This window comes from Cynocephalus volans, chromosome 3 (genome assembly GCF_027409185.1).
Source record: "Cynocephalus volans isolate mCynVol1 chromosome 3, mCynVol1.pri, whole genome shotgun sequence".
In the NCBI taxonomy this organism is placed as follows: domain Eukaryota; kingdom Metazoa; phylum Chordata; class Mammalia; order Dermoptera; family Cynocephalidae; genus Cynocephalus; species Cynocephalus volans.
This window is the reverse complement of record NC_084462.1, coordinates 95,462,499-95,482,907: the sequence shown is the minus strand read 5'-3', so window position 1 is coordinate 95,482,907 and position 20,409 is coordinate 95,462,499. Positions and strand designations below refer to the sequence as shown.

General features: G+C 55.4%; 4 protein-coding genes across 6 annotated transcripts in view; 3 read left to right on the top strand and 1 right to left on the bottom strand.

Moving 5' to 3' along the window:
• Positions 1-2,488, top strand: part of MAPKBP1 (mitogen-activated protein kinase binding protein 1) — a 49,028-nt gene extending 46,540 nt beyond the window's left edge. The window contains exon 33 of the transcript XR_010022943.1: positions 2,421-2,488. The gene's annotated coding sequence lies outside the window, so the exon portion shown is untranslated. The remainder of the gene's footprint in view (positions 1-2,420) is intronic.
• Positions 164-4,176, top strand: JMJD7 (jumonji domain containing 7). The gene is made up of 6 exons (XM_063090068.1): positions 164-227; positions 2,421-2,574; positions 2,677-2,930; positions 3,300-3,356; positions 3,879-4,008; positions 4,125-4,176. Exons 1-6 carry the CDS (start codon positions 164-166, stop codon positions 4,174-4,176), a joined length of 711 nt encoding a protein of 236 aa, XP_062946138.1.
• Positions 3,957-16,343, top strand: PLA2G4B (phospholipase A2 group IVB). Of its 3 annotated transcripts, none has more exons than XM_063090512.1 (22): positions 3,957-3,974; positions 4,209-4,285; positions 4,514-4,673; positions 7,614-7,686; positions 7,955-8,091; positions 8,196-8,327; positions 8,681-8,721; positions 8,898-8,940; positions 9,208-9,262; positions 9,594-9,724; positions 10,002-10,085; positions 10,398-10,432; positions 11,279-11,414; positions 12,177-12,313; positions 12,560-12,782; positions 12,920-13,037; positions 13,309-13,446; positions 13,633-13,737; positions 13,970-14,119; positions 14,456-14,622; positions 15,373-15,559; positions 15,719-16,343. In XM_063090512.1, exons 2-22 carry the CDS (start codon positions 4,266-4,268, stop codon positions 15,928-15,930), a joined length of 2,484 nt encoding a protein of 827 aa, XP_062946582.1. In that variant the 5' UTR covers positions 3,957-3,974; positions 4,209-4,265; the 3' UTR covers positions 15,931-16,343. The 3 variants fall into 3 exon arrangements, with proteins under 3 accessions (XP_062946582.1, XP_062946581.1, XP_062946583.1); XM_063090511.1 differs by having other exon boundaries at positions 13,940-14,119; XM_063090513.1 differs by lacking the exons at positions 3,957-3,974; positions 4,209-4,285 and adding an exon at positions 4,795-4,947 and having other exon boundaries at positions 4,592-4,673; positions 13,940-14,119.
• Positions 16,344-16,406: 63 nt separating this feature from the next.
• The window catches only part of SPTBN5 (spectrin beta, non-erythrocytic 5), a 46,468-nt gene continuing 42,465 nt past the window's right edge, over positions 16,407-20,409 (bottom strand). The window contains 6 exon segments of the mRNA XM_063090067.1: positions 16,407-17,017; positions 18,387-18,480; positions 19,232-19,317; positions 19,433-19,524; positions 19,658-19,744; positions 20,116-20,187. Coding sequence (XP_062946137.1) covers positions 17,005-17,017; positions 18,387-18,480; positions 19,232-19,317; positions 19,433-19,524; positions 19,658-19,744; positions 20,116-20,187 — 444 coding nt within the window. The 3' untranslated portion in view covers positions 16,407-17,004.

The window sequence follows — 20,409 nt, the reverse complement described above, 5'->3', positions numbered from 1 at the left end:
TGTCTGTTTGTACTGACGTATGAACTTGTCAATAAACACAATCGTTTGTTAGCTCTGGGATGCGTACGAGTGGGGCAGGCAAAAACGCGCTGCTTCTCATACGTCGGGGGCGGGGCGCGGGGCCTCGGGAGGGGCGGGGCCTCGAGCGCGTGACGGCGGAGTCATGGCGGAGGCGGCTTTGAACGCCATGCGGAGGGAGTTACGAGCATTCCCGGCCGCGGTTAGGGGTGAGTGAGTCTATTCAGAGGCTGCGGCGTCCTGGTGAACTGCGCAGCAGTCTCGGATGCGGGAGGAGCCCACGGAGACTGGGAACCGAAACCTCCTAGGCTACGGACATCAGGAGCTCGGAATCTCGTACGCAGGACTGGCTGTGGGCCCGACTCTGGTAGTCACTCTGTTGCAGCCCCCTTCCCCAGCCCAGTGGATGGGTTCTCAGCTGATCTGAATGGGACATGGCTCTGGAAAGCCCTGTCCAACAGTGATATTTATTGAGCACTTGGAATGTCTTCAGCACTTGGCTTAACCAATGTGGAGGTATCAAGGGATTATCCAATCATCTCAAGAAGCTTATATCCTACCTGGGGAGACAAACTACCTCGCTTTCATATCTACTTGGCAGGTTCCATGTTGCCTCTAGTCAGGGAGGCAAGCATGTGTGTCAGCTCTTTCCTTTTCAGTTTTCCTGAGCTCACTAGGATCTTCCCACTCAGTTCCAGTTTCTGATCTAAAGACATTCACTTTCCAACTGCAAGGCAAAGGTGACCACCATGGAGACACAACCATGAAAGATGGAGCATAACCTCAGAGATGAAAATGAGTGCCATGGCCATTTGGAGCAGGACTTGGTAACTGCCAGTTGGGGGCCAAGGCATTCCAGCTAGCCCTCGAGGATGAAAATAACAAAGTGAAGCACTGTACCCTTTATAAAAGCCAGGAGAAAAACATTCCAGTCTGAGTGAGCACCAGGAACAAAGTCCAGCACCCTCTGAGTAGAGGGTGTGTAGAAAGGGGCAGGCACAAGACAGGAGGAAATCACACTGGTAAAGTAGGTAGGGCCTGATGATGGAGCACCTTGAATGCATGCCAAGGCAGACAGTGTTCTGTAAAGAGTAGTGGTAAGCCATCAAAGGATTTTTTTTCTAGGGAGGGGTGTGACAAGATGAGATTGTATTTTCAGAAAATGAATGGGCCCAGAATGATGGATGCTTTAAGAGGGAGTGGAATTAAGCCAGCTAAACTGGTTAGTTCACTGCAGCAACTGTCCTGCCAGGATGTTGGAAACTTTAATTTAACCATTAAGCAAATATTTACTGAGTAAATAGGTCCCCAGGGATGCATCAATAAACAAGACAAGCATCTCTACTCTTGTGGAGTTTACATTCTAGCAAGGGAGACAGACCAATAAAACAATTTAAGTGAAATATATGGCATGTTAGATGGTATGGTAATAAATGCTGAGGAGAAAAATAGGAAAGGGATATAAGGATTGTTGTGGGGGCAGATTAAAATCTTGAAAAGGGTGGTCAGGGAAGGAAGCTTCATCAATGTGACATTTGAGTGAGAACCCAGAGGAGGTAGCTTGAATATGGACACCAGCAGAGGAAAGAAGGAAGGGGTGGGTTTGAGAGACAAAGGAGGTAGAATCAACAGGATTTAGAGACAACCAGTAGGATGACAGGATTGAGGCAGATGGATGAGATAAACAGAAGAGATATTTATTAAAAGTGACACAGGGCCACTATAGACATCCACACAGGTGGCATGCTGCACAATCACCCAAATGCACATGGTGGCCCTAGGTGTTTGAGGATGGTGATACTATTCAGTAAGACCAAAACCACAGTTCAGCCCTTACTTTTCCTCCGGTGGTTTCATATGGTAGTTTGTCTCCCCAGGTAGGATATAAGCTTCTTGAGATGATGATTGGATAATCCCTTGATACCTCCACATTGGTCAAGCCAAGTGCTGAGGACATTCCAGGTGCTCAAATATCACTGTTGGAGAGGGCTTTCCAGAGCTATGTCCCACTCAGATCAGCCCATGGCCTTGAGGCTTTGACCCTACTCATTCCAGAGCTCCTAACAGTGCCTCAGTGGCTGCCCTTTCTAAGGGATGCTAGGAGGTTGGCCCCTCCAGGGTAGGAAAGCTAGACATGGCCCCACAGAGGATGTGGATGGGCTGAGCAGCAGCTCTTGGCCTGTGGACTCCTATGGTTTATGCTGATGTGATTGTGTGTGCTTTATGCCTTCTCTCTTAAAATTCCCTCATTCTTCTGTTCCTGGTTGTCCAAGGTCCCTTGGTTACCAAAGGTCATCGCCCAATTACACAGTGTGGTCTTTCTGGGGAGGGCATCTCTTATGCAGGCAGTGGTGCAGGTATTTGGTGCTGCTGGCTTCAGCCCCCTATTCTCTTTCTCTCAGAGCTGAGCGTGCCTCTTGCTGTGCCGTACTTGGATGAGCCACCAACTCCACTTCACTTCTACCGGGACTGGGTCTGCCCCAACAGGCCCTGCATCATCCGCAATGCCCTGGAGCACTGGCCGGCCCTCCAGAAGTGGTCCCTCCCCTACTTCAGGTGGGGGCTGCCCTGGCTGGGGTTTGGGTGGTACTGTCCTGGGGTGGGGCAAGGGCCGTGATTTCTAGCATCTAAGGATGAGCTGAGTGTCCATTCCTCCAGAGCCACAGTGGGATCCACAGAGGTCAGTGTAGCTGTGACCCCAGATGGTTATGTGGATGCGGTGCGAGGGAACCGCTTTGTGATGCCCGCTGAGTGCCGCCTACCCCTGAGCTGTGTGCTGGATGTGCTGGAGGGTCAGGCCCAACACCCAGGAGTCCTCTATGTGCAGAAACAGTGCTCCAACCTGCCCACTGAGCTGCCCCAGCTGCTGTCTGATCTGGAGCCCCATGTGCCTTGGGCCTCCGAGGCTCTGGGTGAGTGGAGGTAGAAGATACAGGAGGGCGAGGCAGGCAGATTTGGGAAGGAAGGGGTCAGCCTGCTGGCTTATGCTCTCTTTTGTAATGACTTGGCCCACATGCTTGGCCCATCAGGGTCAGGTCTGCCCACTAAATGCTCAAGTCCCTAGGCCTGGACTTAATAATAGATTGACTCCCGAAGATTGCTGCCCTTCCTGCTGTCCCAGGGGAGGATGGGCCCCTTCCCCAATTTCTCCCAACATCTGCCTCTTCTCCCTGACTCTGTTTCTTGGGATTCCTTTGCTCCCCACCCAGGTTTTTGTTCCAGCATCACTGTATGGTAGCTATCTCCAGCCCGGCCTTCCTAACTTGCCCTCTGTCCCACAGGAAAGATGCCCGATGCTGTGAACTTCTGGCTGGGGGAGGCGGCTGCAGTGACATCTTGTAGGTGTCAGGGGAATACAAAGGTGGGGAAGGAGGGGGTGGGGACAGAGGGAGGGAAGATGATGCCAGGAGTGGAAGTCTGGGCATGGATGGGAGTCAGGCTGACTGTTCTAAGATTTCTTTTGGGATCTGGGACTTGGGCACCACAGAGGGTCTCCTCTGACAGTTTTGGGGGGGGCGGGTACCCATTCACTGGGGATGGAATGTACTGTTTCTTCTAGGTCCCTAGAAGGCTCTCTGAAGGCCAGCTAGGTCAGGGGGTGAACTTAGGAGAACCCTGTTGGCTCTAGTTCCCTCTTGACAGAGGAGCCCAGGGCCTGGTTCCTGGCAGCATCAAATCCCTGGTGGGCAGAGTTCTGAAATGCCCGCCAGACTCCTTGGCATCACCTTGAGCCTGCTGACTCTTTACATGCTCTTCTGTTATAGGCATTCGTGGGGCTCAGGGCTCTGAGCACTATGGTTTGCCCCTCCTGTGCCCCTGCCCTTCATACCCTGACCACTGGGTCTTTTTTGTGTTGACAGTACACAAGGACCACTATGAGAACCTCTACTGTGTGGTCTCAGGAGAGAAACACTTCTTGTTACATCCGCCCAGCGACCGGCCCTTTATCCCTTATGGTATGGGATGTGGCCTACAGGGGCTGTGGAACAGGTGGCCCAAGGTGGGGGGAGGACAGCAAGAGCCCTGGACAGGCTGGTGCCAAGGCCTCAGGTGTGGCCACAGCATCTCCACTGCACCAGGATCCCTGACCTTGCCCTTGCACCCAGGGAACAAGTGGGCTACTGGTGGGGAGGGTCTGGCAAATTCCAGGTCATTTGAGGTTCCCCACACCCTTCTCCCTTGGGCTTCAGAGCTGTACACACCAGCAACTTACCAGCTAACTGAAGAGGGCACCTTTAAGATGGTGGATGAAGAGGCCATGGAGAAGGTGTCTATCCTGTTCCTGGGCTCTAGGGAGGGGAAGGGCAAGAGCTTGGGCTCTGAGGAGCAGGATTGAAAAATCTGGGAAGGTGGCACCTTGCTCTGAAAAGTCCCTGAGTCTGGAGCCTCTCAGCGCTGAGCAGAGCAGGGCCCATGATGTTTTTCCTTTGAAAGGGACAGAGCTGGAGGGCCTGGGGTGCTTGGGGCTGCTCCCTGGCATCCGCTGTGTTCCCAGGTGCCCTGGATCCCACTGGACCCCTTGGCTCCAGACCTGGCCCGGTACCCCAGTTACAGTCAGGCTCAGGCCCTTCATTGTACGGTGCAGGCTGGAGAGATGCTCTACCTGCCGGCCCTGTGGTTCCACCACGTCCGACAATCCCATGGCTGCATTGCTGGTGAGGAGCTGCCCAGACCACCTGCCAAGGCCCAGTAGGGCATGTTGGGGTTGGGGGAAGTCTGGGGAAGCTCAAAATTAGAAGAAGGACCCTCATGCGCAGGTCCCCGTTCTCCCGACAGTGAATTTCTGGTACGACATGGAGTATGACCTCAAGTACAGTTATTTCCAGCTGCTTGACTCCCTCACTAAAGCTTCAGGCCTTGATTGACAGAGCACTGTTGAACACTGCCCAGGATGACTCGAGGAGGGGGAGATCAAGCCCCTCCCAGCGGGTCAGTTCTAAGGACAACTCAGAATTTGAGTGCATACTGGCTGCTGGCCTGGGGTCTGGCTTGGGTTGGGATCAATTTTGGAGGATTTTGGGATATGGTCAGGAAGGCCAGGAGGTGAGGCAGGTGTGGGCGATGACTCCCAGGAAGTTGCCACACAACTTCCTCTCCTCCTGCAGGAGGAGCAGGAGTCAGGTGCAGCAGCACCTCCCATCAGCACTGTGACCTTAGGCAGATTGCTGTCTCTCAGGGCATTGGTGTCCTGTCTGTAAAATGGAGATAATAATAGTTCTACCTTACGGGCTGTCACAGGGTTGGAAATGATATTGGTAAGGACCAGCGTGGGGCCGGCACAGAGAAAGCATTCAATAAAAGGTAGCTGTGACTCATGTGTTCTGAGATTCCCTCTTGCAGTTGCCTTCCATGGTCTGGTGAGGGCTTGAAGGTTCAGGTAAAAATTTCAGGATGATCCTGATTGGAAGTGAGGGCTGGATTCAGGCCTAGGCCTGAGGGGCTGTCCAATGTCCAAATCCCTTTGTCCACAACAACCACTGCAGCCCTTCCCCAGGGCAAGCAAGCAGACCTCAGTCACATAGCTTATCGCTATTAAGGCTGTTCCTAGCTTTCCTCTGGCCTGGTTTACTCTCCTTTCTCAGTTCCAGGGCAGCCGGTGGGGTCTGGTGCCATATAGGTAACCCCTTTTTCTCTTATGACTAGCACAGGCAGGAAAGGACAGAAACTGTGCCCCTCCTGGGGCTGTCCCTCTGAGGAAGAAATTGGTTTCCACACTCAGATGCCCCCCATTACCCCACAAACCAGGCCCTGGAGACAGAAGAGTCCCCTGCTCCTGAGTACCAACCCACAAGCTTCATCCCCAGACACCTAGCTCCTAGGGTGGAGGCAGCCCAGCACATGGCTTTGAAGGGCTGTTTTATGTGGCAGAGCCGGATTGGCCAAGTGCATCAGTCAAGACTGGGCATTCCTGTTATACTAGCACCCAGAGGTTGCAAAAGGCCCTGCTGATGGCACTTGGCTCTTCTGTTTGCTGCTGCTCTGGGGCTCCCTCCCTGCTCTCCTGCTTATCCTGACAAGCTCTTCTGGCAGCTCCCTCCTCTAAATAAGATCTGGGAACACAGGGCTGTGTGGGGCAGGCCCAGAGTGGGGTGTGCTGGAGAGTGTGAGTCTTGCAGGGAGCCGGGGTGTGGGTGTTGAGCCCCCAATACAAGGGTGTCAGTGGCTCCAGTGTAGGTTTAAGGTGTCTCACTTCCTGGACAGGTGGCTGGTCCAGGAGTGGGTGTGGGGCTTGGGTAGAGTGGAGGAGGTGGGTGGGAGGGACCAGGGAGGAGCTCGGGGCCAGCTGGGACACCCCTGAATCTGGGTTAAAACGCTGACAGTCGGGCCTGTGGCTACCACCCCTTGTTCCTGTTCCTGAGGACTCAGTCTCATGGCTCTGGTAAGGCCCAGTAGGGCACTGGGCCCCGACTCTGCCCCATTCCCCACCCAGGGCCTGGTTAATGCTGTTTCTTAGAGGAGCTGTGGCTTTTCCATGAGTAGAAAGCGGTGTTTGCTGGCCGCAGGACCAGGGCAGTGAGCAGAAGCCAAGGGAAAGGTAGGGCTCTGGGATGAGGAATCCCTCCTGAGTTCTTTCTGCCCTGGGAATGGGCTCCAGACAGAGCTCCCTCGCACCGTGGATTTGGGCCCTGGGAACACTGAGGTTCCACGCTGCCTTCCCGGAGCCCGAGGGAAGTGGCTGCTCCAGTACTGCTCTGACTCAGTTGCTTGGGGTGTGGGGGCCCTGGGGCTGGCACTGATGCATGAGCTTCCCCAGCTCTGCCCCGATCCCGGTGGCTGCCTGGACTTGATCCATCAGGGCCCTTCTGGAGGCAGGGCTGAAAGCCAGAAGGAAGGACCAGTTGGCACAGGCTTCCCCTGCCCTGGAATACCTTCCAGAATCTACATTCTCAGAACCAGGGGAGTGGATTTGGAGGGAGCTACCTGGGGACCATCTTTAGCCTGACTACATAAGACCTGGAGGAACTGCTGTATGTACCCTATCAGAGCCCATTTCCAGATGGTCTTCAGGGATGGAGAATATGGGGAGCAGTTCAACTGAGGGGCCCAAGGCCCTGACATGCCTCTTCCCCTGCCTCAACTGCTTATATCCCCTGCCACCCAAGACATGCCTCAAAGCTGCTTAGAAAGGATGTGAGCTAGGGATTCGGGGTGGAAAGACTAGAGGATACAGTATCCAGGAAATAGGAGGAAGTATGTGTGGGGCACAATTCTGGAGCTACTAGGTTCTAGTCCTGATTGTGGACCTCTGGCAAGTGACTGCTTAACCTCTCTGTGCCTCAGTTTCCTTGTGGGGTTGGCCATCATAAATCGTGCCCATGCACAGGGTTGTTGGGTGTTAAATGAGTTTATGTAAAACCCTTGGCCCAGCGCTGGGCGCAGAGCATTGTGTAAGTGTTGGCAGATGTAATCACCAAGATGCTGTATCTCCTCCTGTTGATTCAGGATGTGATGGAGAGTTCAGGCCCCAGGGTGAGGGGGCCTGATCCTTTTAGTTCAGGATTAGGCTTTGTGGGACTGCTGCAGCCTCCCTTGTGGCCCTTGTTGCCTTTGGCACCATCAGCTTGCAGCAAGTCTGCCCCCTTCCTCATCTGCAGGCAAAGGTGCCTGGGACCTGTCTGCTCACCGTGTGTGTCCGGCAGGCCCATGGCCTGCCCTCCAAGGACCTAGGTGAGTGCCTAGGAGGAGGGTGCTGCAGCTGGATTCAGAGGGGGATGGGACTAGTGGGAGGGGCCCAGAGGAGGGCTGGACTTGCAGGGGTCCCGGGAGGGGGAGGGGGGGGTTGGTGGGCTGAGAGGAGGTTCTGGGTGGAAGATGGCAGCTGGGGCTCTGCTGCTGTCCGTCCTGCCTTCCCACCTAGCCCCATTCCACATGGGTTCCTAGTGATGGAAGGAAGTAGAATCTGGGCTGGGAAGGGCTGTTGGCATTCTTCCCACAGTGACCCCCTCTGACTGCTATGTGACTCTGTGGCTGCCCACGGCCTCCAGCCACAAGATTCAGACATGCACAGTCAAGAACAGCAGAAGCCCCATCTGGAATCAGAGCTTTCACTTCCGAATCCACAGCCAGATTAAGGTGGGCCAGGCGTCAGCCCCGGCCCTTCTCCCTGTCCACACACTGCCATCTGTCCTCTCCCAGCCCCTCCTTCCTGCATCCTTCTTATTTTGTTCCCCTTCCAGAACATCATGGAACTGAAAGTCTTTGACCAGGACCTGTTGACCAAAGACGACCCCGTGTTATCAGTGCTGTTTGATGCAGGGACCCTGCGGGCTGGGGAGTTCCGGCGCGAGAGTTTCTCGTTGAGCCCTCAGGTAAGGCTGTATTTGGGGCCGCAGAGGGTGCCCCAGCCCTGAGAAGGGGGGGCACTTTGGAAGGGAGCTGGTACAGGCCTCTCTTCTCTAGGGAGTGATCTGGGCTTCCCTGGCATCTGAGAGGCCTCTGCCAGCCAGGTGCTCCTGTCCACTGAGCAGCAGTCCCATCCCTGACCCTCTGAGCCAAGGGGCAGCTTTCTTGGAGCCGTCCAAGTAGTGTGGACAGAGCAGCCTGGAGATGGACAGTGGCTTTCCCCATCACTGGTGCTTGGGTCGGAATCTGCACACACTCTGGCGTTCACACACATGCACACTCCTAACCCTTTCTTACTTGCTTCTCTCTCTCTCTCCAGGGTAAGGAGCGGCTAGAAGTTGAATTTCGGCTGCAGAGTCTGTGAGTCAAGGGCCACGAGGCAGTTGTGGGTGGGAGCGCTTCCTTCTGGGAAGGACAGTGCCAGCACACCCAGAGCTGGTGCCCTTCCCTGCTGGAGGAGGAATGCTCAGGCCTCTGTGGGGGTGGGAACGTGAGAACCTAGACTTCTGCTCAGGATCACTGGGGGCTCTTTCCAGGACAGGCTGTGCCGAGCAGCTCATCAGCAATGGCATCCTGGTGGTGAGTCTGGAACAGCCCTTGGGGTGGACTGGGGCTTCCTAGGAACTCCTCCCTCATATTCTTCTTTCTGGGTCTTGGTGGCGCTGAGTTTGGGGGGGGACCCTGCGATTTCAGTTTGTCGGGGGAATACAACTTCAAGCAAATGCTTGGTGACTCGGGGCAAAGGTAATAAAGTGCTGAGGAGCAAGAACTCGGGTGTTGGGAGTGTAGGGGTCCCTGAACAGGGAAGGGGTTAGCCTCTGAGGGGCGGCTCTCTTAACAATTCAGGCCCGGGAACTCTCCTGCTTGCACGTTCAACTGGAGGAGACAGAGGACCACAAGGGTGAGTCCCCAACACACTGAGACAGTCCCCAGCCCCCAGTCCTTGTCTTCCCCCTTTCTAAGGGGACCCTGGAGGGGATTTTGCACTAGCTGATTTTGGCTCCCAAAGGCAGGAGTAGGGGTTGGGCAGTGAATCCATGCTGGGGCTCTTCAGGACCTGAGCTTTCCCCCTTAGTCCTGCTCAGAGGGGCTCCATCTTCCAGCCTCAGTATGGGCCAGACCTCCATTTCAATGAACAGAGGGAACTGCCCTTCAGATTCCTCGGGCAAGACGAGGGACTCCGTGGTCAGAGATCTCATTCCCAGCCTCTCTGCCCCGGTTCCTGTTTCCAGAGTCAGAGCGCAGAGTTCAGCTTGTGGTTCCTGGATCCTATGAGGGTCTGCAGGAGGCCTCTGTGGGCACCAGAACTTTCTGCTTCCATTGCCCATCCTGCTGGGAGCAAGAGCTGGGTCTTCATCTGCAGGTAGTATGCCTCACGCCCTTGAGACAGGACCCCCAGAGTCTTCCACCCTCCTACCTCAGCGCCTCCTCCCAGGATAACCTCTGCTCACCCAAGCCTCACCTCCCCCATACCACTCCCTGGCAGAGTCAGGCACCCCAGGCAGGGTGTATGTGGGTGATGTTGGTCTCCTGTCCCTTCCCTACCACTCCTCTGTTGCTGCCAGGGGAAGTTGGTGAGATCCTTGCTAGGAGAGGAAGGGTAAAGATTCTTAGGTCTCCTTCCTTCCTCTCCCCTGCAGGATGCCCCCCAGGAGCAACTGAAGGTGCCACTGAGGGCCCTGCCCTCTGGCCAACTGATGAGGCTTGTCTTCCCTATGTCCCAGGTACTGGCCACCCAAAGGAGGAAAGTAGATGCATGGACAGGGCTGGGCCCCAGCCCCGTGCCCTTGAAGGGACTGGCCTGCTGCTGTAGCGACTTCTCTCCTGGGTCGTGCTCTGAACAGATGCCTGGGCCAGGCTTGTGGGGGAGGGTCCGCTGAGATCCCTGCCTTCAGGCATCAGGCCTGGCCCCTGTGGAGATGGGCGGGGCCTAAAGGAGCATGGGGATGTCATGGGGGTGTGTCCGGGCCAGGGTAGAGGAATGGAGTTGGGTAGAGGTGGCCAACCTTTGTGACTGGGGCATTCATGGTTTTCAGGAGCCCCTGATGAGAGTGAAGCTGAAAAAAGAAGGGTGAGAGGCCTGGCTGGGGGTTGGGAAAGGCTGTGGGGAAGCAACCAGGGAGGGGTGGCTAAAGGCAAGGCATCTAGCCTGGTAGAGTGAGCAGGCAGCTCACAGTACAGTTGCCACCAAGCCTCTTTGAAGATGCTCAGGGGCTTGCTTACGGTGGAGTGTTAAGTACAGGGATGAAGCCTTGGCATAGAAAGGTGCTTTTCTTAATGCTTTTACTGTGTTTCTGCTTTAGTTGGTGGGGTGTGTGCCCAACCCGGTGCCAGGCACCTGATAAATGTTTGGCTGGAAAAACAGGTGGGAAGTGAGGACAGTAGCATGGTTTGAGGCACAGAGAGGGCAAGGAAACCGAGAGGGGAAAGGGGAAATTGTGCCCTTTTGGGTGGAAGGTGTAGTGGACAGACCTTAAATAACCTTCATAAGAGGAGTCACCCACCCTGCCCTCTATGCCTTGGGTAAGTAGCTTCTCACCATGCAGAGATGGGATCATTGGTCCTTTCCTGTGCCCTTGTAGTCATTTTTGTACTTGATGGATGAGGGAGATAAACTGAGACTTGGATATGGGATCTACAGTGTTGGGTCCTGCCCAGGGGCCTATTTGCACCTGGGACTCCAAGTGGCCTCTTTAGTCCCTGACGTTTGCCAAGTGTGCCTCACATGGATCTGGGTTTGCCTTCTCCTCTTGCTCCATCCACAGGTGTCAAACTTCAGAGTCTTAGGACACAAGGGTGGCAGTGAGGGTTGGGAGAGGACAGGAGAGAGGGCAGTGGCTTGGTAGGCGAGGCAGACCTAGCTTCCCTTTCTCTGGCAGGGCTGAGAGCTGCCTCATGGTCTCTTCCTTCCCCCCAGACTAAGGGAGCTAGCCGTGCGGCTGGGCTGTGGGACCTGTGCGGAAGAGCAGGCCTTCTTGAGCAAGAGGAAGCAGGTGGTGGCCGCAGCCCTGAAGCAAGCCCTGCAGCTGGATGGAGACCTGCATGAGGATGAGGTCTGGGGGTGGGCAGGATTGGGTGGAGTCGTCCCCGCTTGCTTGGGCCCAGAGCCAAGTGTTAAAGGCTGGACTGTTCCATGACCAGAGCCAGTGCCAACCAGGCTTGTACCTGTCTTCCATCTGCCTGCCCCTGCTCTGCATCCCTCTCACAAGATATTGGGAGGGGCTTGATAAGTACAGAGTGTTGCTTGAGGCACTTGGAGCTCACAGACGGGAACTTCCCTGCTAGACTCTCTTCTTCTCTTTATCTCTTGGTCCTTAGCCTGGCCCAGGTTTTGAAACTGGACTTAGTCTGACCAATTAGTGAGACAGACATCTGGTACAAAGATTGCTTGTTGGCTCAGGGTGATCCCAGGAGGTTCATATCAGCCTGGGTCATCTCCTAGGGAATGACTAATCCTTGCAAGAGGGGGAGAAGTGGCTATTTGGAAGACTTTTGAAGTGGTCTCAAAGAGTGAAAGTTATCATCAGACTCCTCATGGTCTAGGGGTGAGGAGATGAGGCCTGCTGGAACTTGTCTGGGCCACTTTTCCTGGAGTTCTTAAAAATAAAGAAGCCTGACCCTCAGGAGACATTTCTGATTAGATTCTTAGCAGGGATGACTCAGATCTGGTTCCCAAGACCCCTGATCAGGCCTTAGCCAGTGGGGGGCTAGGGGGCGACAAGCTGAATGGCCACTTGACCTGCTACCTTCTCTTCCTGAACCTTGGCCTCCTCCATCCCTAGGGCCTCTCTGAGCTTGGCTGTTTTCTCTTCCAGATCCCAGTGGTAGCGGTTATGGCCACTGGTGGTGGGATACGGGCAATGACTTCCTTGTATGGTCAGCTGGCTGGCCTGAGGGAGTTGGGCCTCTTGGATTGCATCTCCTACATCACAGGGGCCTCAGGTTCTACCTGGTGAGCTGGTGGAAGGTTGAGTGCTAGAGCCTGCAGTTAGCTAGGTGGGTCGTGGGAGGGGGTGCTGGGGTAAGGCTCTCTTAGGCGTCTGTGCAAACTGGAAGGTCTGAGAGAATGCACGGGCCAGGGAGAAATGTGTTCAAGGGACCCTTGAAGGGGCTGCCAGGCTGTTGTCCTAGAGGAGAAGGACGTGAGGTGTGGATGGGGTTTTTAAGTGATAATCCCCTTGTCTTTGGCTTTTCTCAGGGCCTTGGCCAACCTCTATGAGGATCCAGAGTGGTCTCAGAAGGATCTAGCAGGACCCACGGAGTTGCTGAAGATGGAGGTGACCAAGAGCAAGCTGGGTGTGCTGGCCCCCAGCCAGCTGCAGCGGTACCGGCAGGAGCTGGCTGAGCGTGCCCGCCTGGGCTACCCGACCTGCTTCACCAATCTGTGGGCCCTCATCAATGAGGCACTGCTGCATGATGAGGTATGGGGAGGGGTGCAGCCTGGGGAGCAACGCAGGGCAAGGACTGAAGATGGGGTGCAGCACTAGGCAGCAGGAGTGGGAAATGCTCCAGGTACCAAGAAACTGTGGGTTTAGGTTCTAATCATCTTTCCCCCTAGCCCCATGACCACAAGCTCTCAGATCAGCGGGAGGCCCTGAGTCGTGGCCAGAACCCTCTGCCCATCTACTCTGCCCTCAACACCAAGGGGCAGAGCCTGACCACCTTTGAATTTGCAGGTGAGTGGCCCTGGAGCTGAGCCCTGTGCTCTCACGGTTGGTGGGAGAAGGGGTAACCAGGCCTCTGTGTAGGACATGGATTTTACACCCCCTTTCCTGGGCCAGGTTCCATGCTTTCCAGAAACTGTCATCCTACCAGGGTCCTTCAGGCCTCTGGAATGGGGCAAGGGCTTAGATCCCATGCTCAAAGTCCCAGCAACAAAGCCTGAGCCTCCTGGTCCCAGGGCTGCCTGAGGGTTCCAGGTCCCTGAGGTATGTGGCCTCCTTACAGAGTGGTGCGAGTTCTCCCCCTATGAGGTCGGCTTCCCCAAGTATGGGGCCTTTGTTCCCTCTGAGCTCTTTGGCTCTGAGTTCTTCATGGGACGGCTGATGAAGAGGCTTCCTGAGTCCCGCATCTGCTTCTTGGAAGGTGAGGGGTATCTGGAAGGCTGCAGAAGCCGGGCAGAGGGAAGAGAATGGGCCTGGCTGAGAGAGCAGGCCCTGGACCCTCCCAGCTCAGACACTAAGACGTTTCCTGGTCCAAGATGGGCCACAGGGAAGGGTCAGGTGGTGACTGGGGTGGGGGACCCTCTTCTCCTCATGTTCACTCTCTCAGGTATCTGGAGCAACCTGTATGCAGCCAACCTCCAGGACAGCTTATACTGGGCCTCAGAGCCTAGCCAATTCTGGGACCGCTGGGCCCAGAATCAGGCCAGCCTGGGTAGGTGCTTGGGTTCCTTTGTAAGGGTGCAGAGGGATAGCCAGTTAGGAGTGTATTTGTGGGGTGGTGGGGGTGGCTCTCAGGCCTTTGTGGGTCTCAACTGTTCCTCCTCCAGGGTCACCACAGAAGCTGGGATAAAGGTCCAGGGGTCCCTGTTTCCTGAAAGATGCCCCATTTCCCCCACACTCTCTTGTCTGTGCAGACAAGGAACAAGTCCCTCTTCTGAAGGTAGAAGAGCCACCTGCAACAGCCGACAAGATAGCTGAGCTTTTCACTGACCTTCTGACGAGGCGCCCACTTGCCCAGGCCACACACAATTTCCTGCGTGGCCTACATTTCCACAAAGACTATTTCCAGCATCCTCATTTCTCCATCTGGAAAGGTATCTCCTTCCCTCCCCCTAGCCCCAGCTCTCTCTAGTCTTCCCATGGCTGCCTGAGCCGAGTGCCTGGTCCAGACACTCTCACTGTCCAGTCCCATCCCCTCCCCTCACACCTTGAGCTCAGTTCCCTGGACTACTTGGAGAAGCTCCTTTTCTCTCTCAGGGCCCACCTTCAGGGTTGTAGAAGTGCTACTACAGCAGGAGAGAGCAGGGGCCAGAGGACAGATTCTCTCTTCCCACCAGCAGCAAGAATCACCATTAACCAGGAGGAGCCTGGAGCCCTTAGTATCAATGACAGTTGCTACTTCTTCTACCCCATCCCCCAAACTTTTCTAGCCACCACATTGGATGGGCTCCCCAACCAGCTGACCCCTATGGAGCCCCACCTTTGCCTGCTGGATGTTGGCTACCTCATCAACACCAGCTGCATGCCCCTCCTGCAGCCCACCCGGGATGTGGACCTCATCTTGTCGCTGGACTACAACCTCCATGGAGCCTTTCAGGTTGGTGGGGGGTGGGGCAGGACGAGTGTGACTTGGGATGTTGGGGCAGGTATGAGAGGTAGTGGGCAACTTGAGCCTGTCCTCCTGGCTCCTGCCCCTGGAGAGATCCACTCTGGAGTTCAGTATCTGGTCCAGCTTCCTTTAGGAGCTGTGACAGTGACACCAGGTGAATGGAACACTGGATCCTATAACTTCATTACCAGGGGAGCTTATTCTGCTCAGGAAGCTTGGGATGTTTTCATATGCATTTTATATTTGGGTCTTTACTGTAACTGCACCCCTATAAGGTCCTGGACCTCTGGGACCCAACCACTGTGAGTTTCTGTGTTGCTCCAGTGAGAGGTTTTTGCCTCCCAATTTCAGAACTGGAGGGTTGTTGGCAGCCCCTGAGGAGCTGCAGCAGGAGCACAGTCAGATTTAGAGTAGTCTTTTCTTTTTTTAAAAGATGACCAGTAAGGGGATCTTAACCCTTGACTTGGTGTTGTCAGCACCACGCTCAGCCAGTGAGCGAACCGGCCATCCCTATATGGGATCCGAACCCGGGGCCTTGGTGTTATCAGCACCTCACTCTCCCGAGTGAGCCATGGGCCGGCCCTAGAATAGTCTTTTCTTAGTGGCATGACTTTGCTGGGTCCACTGGAGTCTCTGACTTGGAATTCGAGCACTGAATCCTGCATGTCTTAGCGAATCTACATGTTCAGCCAGCCCCATGGGCTCGTACCTCTGATGCCACTTCTGCCTGTCCTGCAGCAGCTGCAGCTCCTCAGTCGGTTCTGCCAGGAGCAGGGGATCCCATTCCCGCCCATCTTGCCCAGCCCAGAAGAGCAATGCCAGCCTCGGGAGTGCCACGCCTTCTCTGACCCTGCCCGCCCTGAAGCCCCTGTGGTGCTGCACTTCCCTCTGGTCAATGACTCCTTCCGGGAGCACTCGGCCCCTGGTAAGCCACCATCCCCAGGCCCTTCCACCTCACCTACCTGGTGCTCAGGCCCCCTGTCCTCAGTTACACCTCCTCCATCCTTTATGCCTCTCCACAGGTGACCCCAAACCCATCCCTAGTAAATTTGCTCTCCATGCCCAGGCTGCACTCTTTCCACAGGGGTCCGGCGGACACCTGAGGAGGTGGCGGCTGGGGAGGTGAACCTGTCTTCATCTGACTCCCCCTACCACTACACGAAGGTGACCTACAGCCAAGAGGCTGTGGACAAGTTGCTGTGCCTGACACATTACAATATCTGCAACAGCCGGGAGCAGCTGCTGGAGGCCCTGCGCCTGGCTGTGCGGCGGAGGCGGCAGCGCAGGCCTGAGTGATGGCAGGCGAGGGAAGGTGTCTGGCCCCACCACCCTTGACTTTCAGGCTCATTCCCCTTCTGCTCTGAGTTGGGGGTGGGGGACCATCATCGCCAAGTGTTCCAGAGCCTCTGGGGACTCAGCTGGCCCAGTCACAGTTCCACTGAGGTGTCTGCCCAGAACCGCCCAGATGTGGTAGTGACTGAAGCACCAACCCTGTCACAGAGGACAAGGCCCAGCTCCTTGTGGCTACAAATGCAGCCAAGGCCCAGAGCTGACTTTCTCTGAGCAGGGGGAAGATTTGGGGCTCAGATGTTCTGTGGCAGCTGAGGGGAGCTAAGGTGGCAGGAGCCCAGAGCAGTATTGACCAAAGTTGTATAAGTGCTCAAAGCCCCATGACTTGTGTCTGTTTTCCCTTTCATGCTACTTCAAATAGTTGTACAAAGTGAAATGGAGCACTTAGCATCTCATGTTTGTTTGAATCTCTGTAATGCATTATCTGAGATTATCTGTCATTACCACTGAGAGGGGGCATGTCATTCCAGACTCTTGGATATACATGCAAGGACTGATTAAAAAAAAAGTCTCCCCCACCTGTCAGAGGTAGCTCATCAGTGTGAGCTTCCCCTGAAAAGCAGGGCATCTGCTCATGTCTGCTGGTGCTCATGGCCACCCTTTCCAAGCAGGGAGGAAAACAGTTTGGCCTGGGGGTGGGGTGGGGCCTCTGCTGCTGTAGTCCTAGCCTTGTCCACCTTTTCTAACATCTGTCCCCTACACCCAGGCAGAGACCTCAGGGTGAGGCCAAGGATTCAGTCAAAGGGCTATTTCTCGCCATGTAGTAAGGGCGGTCAGACCTGGGACCAGCAGCAGCAGTGTAACTTCATCTGGCTGTGACCTTGGTGGGGCCTATCTTCTAATAAGGAACTATCTATTCCAGAAGTTGGTCTTGAGGGACCTGGCCTGGCTTTGGGCAGAGCCTAGGACTAAGCAGCCAGGAGAGAGATACCCTCATGCCTGTAGCTGAGTCTCATTCTGGTCCTCTACTGTGTGTTCTCGCTTGTAGCTCTGAGGTTTAGTGTTGCCTTGGGGTTCACTTCAAGGTCCAGACCTGTTGGAAGAACAGGGAAGCAGAGTGAGTTTAGGACCTGGCCACCCCAGAATCTTCTCCAAGCACTTCTCCCCAGCCCTCCAGCCTCCCCGCTTCCTAGAATAAGTGTGGGGAGTAGATTCCAGGAGCTGACAGGCAGCTGCAGGAGCAACCACAGTTGTGTGGGGCAAATGGGAGGAAATTGCCTTGATACAACATCTGTCAGCCCTGGCTAAGCAACTCTCAGGCCCTGCCCTGGGCACAGGGCTAGGGTCAAAGAACAGAAGAAATGGCTGTCCTGGTAGCCTGAGACACCACTGTATCCAGGACAAGGCCTGTCCCTTCAGCAACACATCATCCGAATCACAAATTGGAACCCTTGGGCCCTACAGGAGTGGATGACTATGCCACAGACCACAGCCATGGCTGCCTCCTGTTATGGTGTGAAAGCCTTCCAGGCACATGGTTCTGCACGTGTGTACATGTGTGTGCATGATAGCTAGGCTCATTCTGGGGGCCTGTGTATGGAGAATTTGCCTGTCTCCAATCCCTCCCCCATTTTCATCTAGCCCCAAGTGTCCTCTCTCCTGGAGAGTCTGGAGCCCAGGGGCTTGGAGGTGGGAAAGAGATGAGGGTGAGGTAGTTGAGCATCTGAATAAGGCCAGGGTCTACAAGGAGAGGTTCCAAATAAGAGGCATTTGCTCCTGTACTTCAGCCTGCCACATTCTCCCAGCCTTTGCATTCCCTTGGCCCTGGTCTGCAATCCCGTGGACATGCTGACTTCCAGGCCCTCTCTATACTCTTGGAGTAGGGACTGGGGAAAGCAAGAGAAGATGGAGGCAGAGAGCAGGGGTATGAGCAAGGGAGGAGGAGGAGTCTGGTTGTCCTGCAAACAAATGCTGTGTCTTTGGGCACGAGAGGAGACCAAAAAATGAGGAATGTGTGGGTCCCTGGCAGACAAAACCAGGCAAGCTTTCCAGCAGTGTGCACAGAGAAACCTGGGAATGCCCCTTACCACGAGGCTGGCAGGGGCAGAAAAGGTGTTGGGAGCCTTGTGCAGCTTTGTCTGCAGGGCCAGTCATCTGTAGGATCTCCCCCAGCATGGAGGGCATGGAGTGAGCCCCTGGTAGGGGACAACCATCGAGTCTGTGGGGAAAGGGAGTCTTGTGGCCTGGACTCTGCTGTCACAGCTGAGAGAGAGCAGGTGTTTGCACCCAGTTAGTGCTTCCTATTTCCCAGGGGTGGCTGAGGGTCTCAAATATGGGTGTTTCCTCACAGCCTGGCAGAGTGGGTCTGAATCCCAGGACCTCACGCATAAGAGGGCAGCATCTGTGCCAGTTATTGAAGCTCAGGCCTCCCCACCCCACCCACACCCATCCCAGTGTCCTACCTGGGCAGAGCATCTGTGCTGGACAACCTCTCTCCAGCGCTCTCAGTCAGGAAGCCAACAGGTCTGGCTTTGAGTTCTGGGCTCAGACTATGTGCTGCAGAGCAAGGGAGGAATGACTGTCAACCCTGACCCAGACACCAGGCCAGCTATAGGCAACTGACTCTGGCAAGCTCCTTCCCCCTGCTTCTGGAGACTCCCCAGGGCTCTAGGGAATCAGTCCCATCATGCCTTTCCCAAGGGGAGGTGCAGCGCAGGCCAAGTGCTCACAGGCAGGTTTTCCCCAAGGTTTCCTAGAAGACTCATGCAGATGCACTAAGAAAAAGATCAGCCTGAAGGAGGTGAGAGATTCTGAAACACCGAAGAAACTCAAGATCGCTTTGGGATTTTGGAAGGACAGAGTCTTGGGGGAAAGCCCAGGGAAACAGATGTAGAGTGAAGAATGGAGCCAGGATCCGAGAGAGACTGGAAGGAGCCCTCAGCAGCCCCCAGGACATTCCCTGAATACATTCTCCTCACAAAGCCTTGTCAGATAACAATGACAGAGGGTTGGTGGGTTAGCTCAGTTGGTTAGAGTGCAGCCTTATAACACCAAGATCACAGGTTCAGATCCCTGTACTGGCCAGCCACCACACACACAAAAAAAGTTTATGATGCCAGAGAAAGTAGTCAAGGCAGCAGAACAGGACCAAGAGGCAGCTGGGGGTCCAGACTGAACCCACAACTGCTGCTAATTAGCTGTGTGATCTTGAGCAAGTTGCTTAACTGGTGCAGAAACACTAGTGGCACCAGGATCTTGGGACCTAGAGAGTCGACACCCCCACCCCAGTCCTTCCTCTGCCACTCACCTGCTGCTCTGCCCAGGGCTCGCCACCAGCTCTCAGCCTGCTCTTCAGACGGTGCTGCAAACAGGATCTCCGCCCCACTGCTCAGCCTGGCCACCAGACAGCCAGGGGTCAAACTCTCCACCTCCCCTTCGGGGACCTACCTCTAGCCCCCGTAGTCATGCTGCTGCTCCTGGGAGGCCATGCCTGAGTCCTGCGTCTCACCTTAAGGAGAAAGTGTGTCTCCTGCCATGACAGTCCCTCAGCCTCTCACACTGGGCTCCCATGAGGTCAAGGAGGGCCATGGAAGCCACTTTCTGAGGAGAAATGAGGGGCAGGGGTCACCGTGGCCTTCTCATTTCCCCAGGTGGCCCTTTCTGTCCTCTGGCCCCTTTGCCTCGTCTCCAGCCCTCTGAAGTCTGCATCTCCTTGACCCATGCTGTCTAGTACCTCTGCTGCCATCCTCTCATCTGAGAACAGGCTCAGGGAGCTGCCCCTGATGGTCCCATAGCAGCTGTCCCAGGAGTTTGAGCTGGGCTGTGGAGAGAGGCAGTGATACTGCACCAGCAACACACACAGGGCTGGCTATAGCCAGGCCTTGTCAGAGCCTGCCAGGAAAAGTACTGACTGGACCAATGTTCCCATAGAGAAGAGGGAGCCAGGGAGGAGCTCTGACAGGGAAATCAGGAAAAGGAAGAAGAGCACGAGGGAGGGGAGGAGCCCCATCCCCTCCTGGGTGGGGTAGAAGCTGTGAAGTGGTCCCAAGGAGCCAAACTATCCTGAGAGCAGGGGGTGGGATGCAGGAGGAAGTCTACTCAAGTCCACAATGCCAGGGTGCCAGACCCAGATGCCCCTTGAGTTGCTCTGCAAAGGGGAGCTGCTTAGAGAATGAATCTCCTGGCACTTACCTGCCTCCCCCCAGGCAGAAGCTGCTGCTTAAGCTCCAAAGACCCCTCCATGGCAGGGGTACCCTTTGCATCCTGAAAACGCAAGATGGGGCCCGGGAAATGGCAAGAGCAACCAGCACAGAGGATGGGCCCTTCTGGAAGGTGAGCTAGGTTTCCACTGCTCCCTGACCTCTTTATTCCTGATGCCCCCAGCTCCTATGGCCAGCTCCCAGCACCTCAGTGCTGGTTCCAGGGTGTGGGTCCTTACCCCCACGGCCCTGGCCCCACTGGGATCCCGCTGCCAAGCTGCACACT

What these genes read in the sequence shown, in the direction of transcription:
- JMJD7 (XM_063090068.1), top strand. Translation starts at nt 164, where the DNA reads ATGGCGGAGGCGGCTTTGAACGCCATGCGGAGGGAGTTACGAGCATTC. An exon ending in ATTCCCGGCCGCGGTTAGGG is followed by an intron (nt 228 to 2,420) that starts GTGAGTGAGTCT and finishes TCTTTCTCTCAG; the next exon opens with AGCTGAGCGTGCCTCTTGCT. An exon ending in TTGGGCCTCCGAGGCTCTGG is followed by an intron (nt 2,931 to 3,299) that starts GTGAGTGGAGGT and finishes TCTGTCCCACAG; the next exon opens with GAAAGATGCCCGATGCTGTG.
- PLA2G4B (XM_063090511.1), top strand. Translation starts at nt 4,266, where the DNA reads ATGAAGAGGCCATGGAGAAG. An exon ending in ATCCCATGGCTGCATTGCTG is followed by an intron (nt 4,674 to 7,613) that starts GTGAGGAGCTGC and finishes CCTCATCTGCAG; the next exon opens with GCAAAGGTGCCTGGGACCTG. An exon ending in GAGACCTGCATGAGGATGAG is followed by an intron (nt 11,415 to 12,176) that starts GTCTGGGGGTGG and finishes TTTCTCTTCCAG; the next exon opens with ATCCCAGTGGTAGCGGTTAT.